Raw genomic sequence first — 7,622 nt, 5'->3', positions numbered from 1 at the left:
CTCTGTTTTATTATTTCTTAAAATTACAGGCAATCTACAATGATCTCAAAACAAACTTTCACTTTTAAAAATTCTTCAAAAATGGCCTAGTTGACATGGCTCAGTGGTTGAGGTCATGGTTATGGAGGTTCTCATTATGGAGGTCATGGTTCAATTCCTGGTCAAGGGCATGTGCCCGGGTTGCAGGCTTAATCCCCAATGAGGGGTGTGCAGGAGGCAGCAGATCAATGATTCTCTCCCATCATTAATGCTTCTCTCTCTCTCTCTCTCTCTGTCTCTCTCCCTTTCTCTCTGAAATCAATAAAAATATATTTTAAAAAAGTCTTCAGCGCGGCTGGCATGGCTCAGTGGTTGAGCGTTGATCTATAAACCAGGAGGTCACAGTTTGATTCCAGGTCAGGGCACATGCCCGGGTTTTGGGCTCGATCCCCAGTGTGGGGCGTGCAGGAGGCAGCCGATCAATGATTCTCTCTCATCATTGATGTTTCTATCTCTCTCTCCCTTCCTGTCTGAAATCAACAAAAAAGAATAAAATTTAAAAAGTCTTAAAAAATGTAAAGAAAAAAAAAACTACCAAATAATTCTGCCTGGGAAATCTCTGTACTGCATAAAATAACCATTTCATTGTTTAGCTCATGTTCTTTGTGTTGAATAGTTAGTTTTAATGAAGACACACAAAAAACAATTTGAATAAAGCTGTAATGCTGAATATAGGCTAACTAATTAAATTTAGTAAAATATGTAAAATATTTATTAAAAGCTCTGATAACGTGGAATATTATTGCATGCAAAAGGTGCCTATACTTATATTTCAGACAGCTTGCATGCAGAACATTTTTTCTCTTAAGAACCACCTTACAATGGACTTCTACATTATTCAATTTCTTCTAGCAATACCTATGACATTGCTTATTCTAGTTTACCTTATGAACAGTCTTATCACTGTGAAGAGAGAAACTACACTGATGTAACCATCTGTTACAGGTGGAAATCACAAAACTTTCTACAAAAATAATTAGCTGGATACTTTTATATTTCTAGTTTTTTAACAAATTAAATGCATACAAATAGCATTTACTTACTGTGATCTTGGCCAATTTATTTAATTTTTTTGAGTCTTAGTTTCTTCATAAATACAATGGGACATTTCCTATGACAAATGACAAAATAAGAGTATAGAAATAATTAATAATTTCTGACAGAAAATAGTCATTTAATAAAACTCAGCTCCAATAATAACTGATAGTTCTAGGTGAAGGCATTTTTAAAAATAATGTCACGTAGGTAGAAATTACATCATGCTGCTCTTTAAAACCTCTTGAATCAAAGAAAGGTTCTTTCTTCCTCAGCCAGAGTGGCTCAGTGGTGGAGCGTCAGCCCATGCCCCAAGAGGTCACTGTTTCGATTCCTGGTCAGGGCGCATGCCTGGGTATTGGCTCAATCCCCAGTATGGGTCGTGGAGGAGGCAGCTGATTTGTGCTGAAGTTCTCTCTCATGGATGTTTCTAACCCTCTCTCCCTCTTAAAAACATCATATCTTTTTTTAAAAGAATTAATATCTCTCTCTCTCTCTCAAAAAAAGGGTTCTTTTTGGGAAAGGGAAGAGACTGTGGGAGTAGTTTCTGCAAAGCAGCACAATTGGATAAAGTCTGAAAGGGTATGTGAGAGTCTTTCCCAGTGCAGACCGTGTCATCACACCTGAGAGCGAGACACTGCTGACGGCAAAGAGCATCGACATGGTCATCGTGGGTGAGACACCAGGATCGGAGCTCTCCACTCTCCGTAAGTCCACGCGTGTGTAACTGTGCTTGCTCTTTGGGCAAGAGGACTGAGTGATATCATCATCACTTTGGGATGCACACCGTGGCTTCAAACACAGGACACTGTCAAAGTTCACATTGCACATCACATCCCCTCTGTATAATGTCGATATTAGATGCTAACGGCAGGGAAAAGGCAAAGTTGTTAAGAACAAGAGGCTTGAGGCCTGGGTTTAATTAAATCCAGTCTCCGCCACTTCCCAGCTATAAGACCTGTCCGTTCACTTCATGTCCCGAAGGCTGAATTACCTCTTCTAGAAAGGGGGGCCAGAATGTTATAACATGTATAAAGTTCTGTGCACAATAGTTTTCATATATTGAATGCAATAAATATTAGCAATTAATGATAATAATAATCTTAGGTCAAAATCTGCTCTTAGAGCTTAAATATGAAAGTGTTAATTACTGAAGTGGTATCTAAAATATTTTCTTTAACAAGGGAGATGCAAGGATTAAGACATAATTAAACTGCAAAAGGCTACAAATTGAAATTACTCGCAGGATGTTTTTGCTCAATATGGTCAATTTCCTAAGGAAGTATTATGTACTCTGTGCCATAAATATTTGATAAAAATATCATAATTTCCTATTTAGTTCATTGATGACAGTTTTAAGCATAAAACTAAACAAAATTATAATAAATAATAATCTTCATATTCATGAATAATTTACATTTTAAATACTTTAACAGTTGTTTATCCTACTTAGAATATTAGTCAATTCATGCAAACAATAAGAATTTTGTAAACATATGAATTTGTATCCATAACAGTCAAATAATTTATCTTTAGAAATCAAATTATAATAAACTACATTATGAAACACTTTAAGATTAGAAAATAGATCTCTAAATATTAAAACGTTTGGGCCTGTGAAGGAGAAATTAACTAAGAAATTCCATCATTGTAAGTAACAGCTGCACAGTCAATATTTAATCACGATATTGTGGGACAGTTCAGGAGTGGAAGACAGGATTAACATATTGCTTTAAAACATTCCATTACTTTCTGCATCTGTTTACTGATAATAAAAGACACAGCTGTTCTAAGCGAAACACACTAACAGGTGGAAAGTGCCAAGTTGGCATTTTACATAAAAGTTACTCTCTTCATTTCCTTTTGGAATACTCTAAAATTATACTCCAAGCACAGCTACCAATAACTTAAAGAACTTTTTATACAAATTTGGATTATTCTAGTCATTGAGAAACAGATATGCTCCTTTCTCCGTGAACTCAAGATTATTTTTAAACAGCGCACATCCTGAACTAATTATAATTACCCCAGATGTTTTCCATAAAAATGGTCACACATTTAAACAGGGTTTCTTTAGCAACTGTTCTATATCAAATTTACTGCAAAGAGCATCAAAAGTATGAAGTAACACTATATCAGATTCACTGTGTAAACGACACATGATAATGAAGCTTGAGCTTATCATTTATTTTGACAAATACTCAGCCACTCTGTAGCCATATGCGTGTAATCCAAGGCCATCACGAGGAAAGCTAATATTTTGTAATAAACTCTCAATCACTCACCTAAAGCATGTCAAAGTAACCAAAATTTGTGAACACCATAAATGATACCTTTATAGTTTTTGTTTTATTTTTAAGACATAATACACCACAATCAACTAAAAATGTACTGAATTTAAAAAGCTGACCCTCTTTTAGTAATTTAATAAACCTCAATAACTAATTTTTAAATTTTATAAATTAAACAGTGATATGCTAAGACTACTACCTATGTCAGTGAAAATATTAGCATATTGTTGATAAGGGAGAACACTGAAATATTTAATTTAATATATAAAACTTAGATAGGAAAAGTTAAGGGAGAATATCAAAGGAGTCCAAAGCATTCCAGTACCTTTCTTTTCTTTTTCTAAAGTAAAGACATTTGTCAGAGCTTTAGAAAAAAAGGTTCACTAACATGTACATTTAGAGTCCTTGACTACATCTATATTTTGAGATACACACCTAAGAAAAAAACATAAAGTATGACTATTTTGCTTAAGATTATACAAAGCATTCAAATCTTCCCCCAGTGGTTCCTTTTCCTTGTTAGCTCAGGTATAGATGATTTTACATTTAAATTAAATACTCTACAGAAAAAAAAAATAAATAAATAAATAAATACTCTACAGCTTTGCAGTAAAGTGTCCTGAGTCAGGTCCTTTTGTTACAATAGTTTTTCCAGTCCTTTTGGAAATGAATTATGACCACTGAAAATTCTATTAGTATGCTGTTTAAGTTTTTTAAAAATTCTTTATTGTATAAAGTATTACATAAGTCTCCTTTTCCCCCATTGATTTCTCCCCGGTTGTCCCCCCCTCTACTGCCCCCCCCAGCACATGCCCTCACCTCCCCCCATCTGTGTCCATTGGTTATGCTCATATGCATGCATACAAGTCCTTTGTTTGATCTCTTACCCCCTCACCCACCGCCTTCCCTCATCAGTTGGACAGTCTATTCGATGCTTCTATGACTCTGGTTCTATTTTTGTTCATCAGTTTATGTTGTTCATTATATTCCACAAATGAGCGAGATCATGTGATATTTATCTTTCTCTGACTGGTTTATTTCACTTAGCATAATGCTCTCCAGTTCCATCCATGCTGCCTCAAATGGTAAGAATTCCTTCTTTTTTGCCCTAACCCGTTTGATTCAGTGGATAGAACGTCAGCCTGCGGACTGAAAGGTCCCAGGTTCGATTCCAGTCAAGGGCATGTACCTTGGTTGCGGGCACATCCCCAGTAGGGAGTGTGCAGGAGGCAGCTGGTAGATGTTTCTCTCTCATCGATGTTTCTAACTCTCTATCCCTCCCCCTTCTTCTCTGTAAAAAATCAATAATATATATATATATATTTTAAAAAGAATTCCTTCTTTTTTACAGCAGCATTATAGTCCATTGTGTAGATGTACCACAGTTTTCTAATCCATTTGTCTGCTGATGGGCACTTAGGCTGTTTCCAAATCTTAGCTATTGTAATTTGTGCTGCTATGAACATAGGGGTGCATATATCCTTTCTGATGGTATTTCTAGTATCTTGGGATATATTACCAGAAGTGGGATTACTGAATCAAATGGGAGTTCCATTTTTAGTTTTTTGAGGAAACTCCATACTGTTCTCCACAGTGGCTGCACCAGTCTGCATTCCCACCAACAGTGCACAAGGGTTTCTTTTTCTCCACAACCTCACCAGCACTTGTCGTTTGTTGCTGTTGATGATAGCCATTCTGACAGGTGTGAGATGGTACCTCATTGTCGTTTGATTTGCATCTCTAAGATGATTAGTGACTTTGAGTATGTTTTCATGTCTCTCTGCCTTCTGTGTGTCTTCTTTCAAAAAAAGTGTCTATTTAGGTCCTTTGCCCATTTTTTGATTGGATATTGTTTATCTTCCTTCTGTTAAGTTGTATGAGTTTCTTATAAATTTTGGAGATTAAACCTTTATCGGAGATAACAATGCCAAATATGTTCTCCCATGCAGTGGACTTTCTTGTTGTTTTGTTGATGGTTTCTTTTGCTGTGCATAAGATTTTTATTTTGATGTAGTCCCGTTTGTTTATTTTCTCCTTAGTTTCCATTGCCCTAGGAGCTGTATCGGTAAAGATATTGCTACAACAAATGTCTGCTATTTTGCTACCTATGGCTTCTTCTAGGATTTTTATGGTTTCCCATCTTACGTTTAAGTCCTTTATCCATTTTGAGTTTATTTTTGTGTATGGTGTAAGTTGGTGGTCTAGTTTCATTTTTTGGTATGTATCTGTCCAATTTTCCCAACACCATTTATTGAAGAGACTGTCTTGACTCCATTGTATGCTCTTGCCTCCTTTGTCAAATATTAATTGAGCATAATGGCTTGGGTTGATCTCTGGGTTCTCTGTTCTGTTCCATTGGTCTATATGTCTGTTCTTGTGCCAGTACCAGGAAGTTTTGAGAACAGGGGCTTTGTAATATAGTTTGATATCTAGTATTGTGATCCCTCCAACTTTGTTCTTCTTGCTCAAGATTGCTGCAGCTATTCAGGGTCTTTTTAAATTCCAAGTTAATTTTTGGAGAGTTTGTTCTAGGTCTTTAAAGTATGCCATTGATATTTTAATGGGAATTGCATTGAATCTAAAGATTGCTGTGGGTAGTATGGACATTTTAATGATGTTGATTCTACCAATTCATGAACACGGTATATTCTTCCATTTGTTTATGTATTCCTCTATCTCTTTTTTTCAGCATCTTGTAATTTTCTGAGTACAGGTCCTTTACCTCCTTGGTTAAATTTATTCTTAGGTATCTTAATTTTTTTGTTGCAATGGTAAATGGGATTGTTTTTTCAGTTTCTCTTTCTGTGAGTTCATTATTGGTATATAAAAAAGCCATAGATTTCTGGGTGTTAATTTTGTATTCTGCTACATTGCTGAATTCATTTATTAGTTCTAATAGTTTTTTGAATGGAGTCTTTAGGGTTTTCTATGTACAATATCATGTCATCTGCAAATAATGACAATTTTTCTCCTTCTTTTCCAATTTGGATACCTTTTATTTCCTCTTCTTGTCTGATAGCTATGGCTAGCACTTCCAGTACTATGTCGAACAGGAGTGGTTGAAGATGGCATCCCTGTCTTGTCCCTGTTCTTAGGGGAAATGGTTTTAGTTTTTGCCCATTGAGTATGATGTTGGCTGTAGGTTTGTCATATAAGGCTTTTATTATGTTGAGGTATGATCCCTCTATTTCCACTTTGCTGAGAGTTTTTATCAGGAAAGGGTGTTGAATTTTGTCAAATGCCTTTTCTGTATCACTTGATATGATTGTGATTTTTGTCTCTCAATTTGTTTATGTGATGAATCACATTTATTAATTTGCAGATATTGTACCAGCTTTGAATCCCTGGAATAAATCCCACTTGGTCATGGTGTATAATCTTTCTAATGTAATGCTGGATCCGATTTGCTATAATTTTGTTAAGGATTTTAGCATCTATGTTCATCAGGAATATTGGCCTGTAATTCTCTTTCTTTGTAGTGTCTTTATCTGGTTTTGGGATTAGGGTAATGCTGGCTTCATAGAAAGAGCTTGGAAGTGTGCCTTCCTCTTGAATTTTTGGGAATAGTTTGAGAAGGGTAGATTTTAGTTCTTGTTTGAATGTTTGATAAAACTCTCCTGTGAAGCCGTCTGGCCATGGGCTTTTGTTTACTGGAAGCTTTTTGATGAGTGCTTCAATTTACTCCTTAGTTGTTGGCCTGTTGAGATTTTTTGGTTGTCTTGATTGAGTTTTGGAAGGTTATATTTTTCTAGGAATATGTCCATTTCCTCTAGATCAGGGGTGGGCAAACTTTTTGACTCGAGGGCCACAATGGGTTCTTAAACTGGACCAGAGGGCCGGAACAAAAGCATGGATGGAGTGTTTGTGTGAACTAATATAAATTCAAAGTAAACATCATTACATAAAAGGGTACGGTCTTTTTTTTTTTTTTTTTTTTTTTTTTAGTTTTATTCATTTCAAACGGGCCGGATCCGGCCCACAGGCTGTAGTTTGCCCACGGCTGCTCTAGATTGTTTAGTTTGTTGGAGCAGAGATGGTCATAGTGTGTTTTTTTTTTTTTTTTACAATCTTTTGTATTTCTGTGGGGTCTGTTGTTATTTAGCCTCTTTCATTTCTGATTTTGTTTATTTGGGTCCTCTCTCTTTGCTTCTTGGTGAACCTGGCTAGAGGTTCATCAATCTTGTTTATCCTTTCAAAGAACCAGCTCTTGGTTTCATTCATCTTTTGTATTTTTTTAATTTCTATTTCATTTATTTT

The 7,622-nt window shown here is 35.7% G+C and overlaps 1 protein-coding gene across 1 annotated transcript in view; it reads right to left on the bottom strand.

Moving 5' to 3' along the window:
* Positions 1 to 1,083: 1,083 nt before the first annotated feature.
* PMS1 (PMS1 homolog 1, mismatch repair system component) overlaps positions 1,084 to 7,622 on the bottom strand; it is an 83,973-nt gene continuing 77,434 nt past the window's right edge. Inside the window, exon 14 of the mRNA XM_059702541.1 lies at positions 1,084 to 1,150. Coding sequence (XP_059558524.1) covers positions 1,099 to 1,150 — 52 coding nt within the window. The 3' untranslated portion in view covers positions 1,084 to 1,098. The remainder of the gene's footprint in view (positions 1,151 to 7,622) is intronic.

The sequence above is a fragment of the Myotis daubentonii genome, chromosome 7 (assembly GCF_963259705.1).
Source record: "Myotis daubentonii chromosome 7, mMyoDau2.1, whole genome shotgun sequence".
NCBI classification, from domain to species: Eukaryota; Metazoa; Chordata; class Mammalia; order Chiroptera; family Vespertilionidae; genus Myotis; species Myotis daubentonii.
Note: the sequence above shows the minus strand (reverse complement) of the source record. Positions and strands in the feature narration are given on the sequence as shown.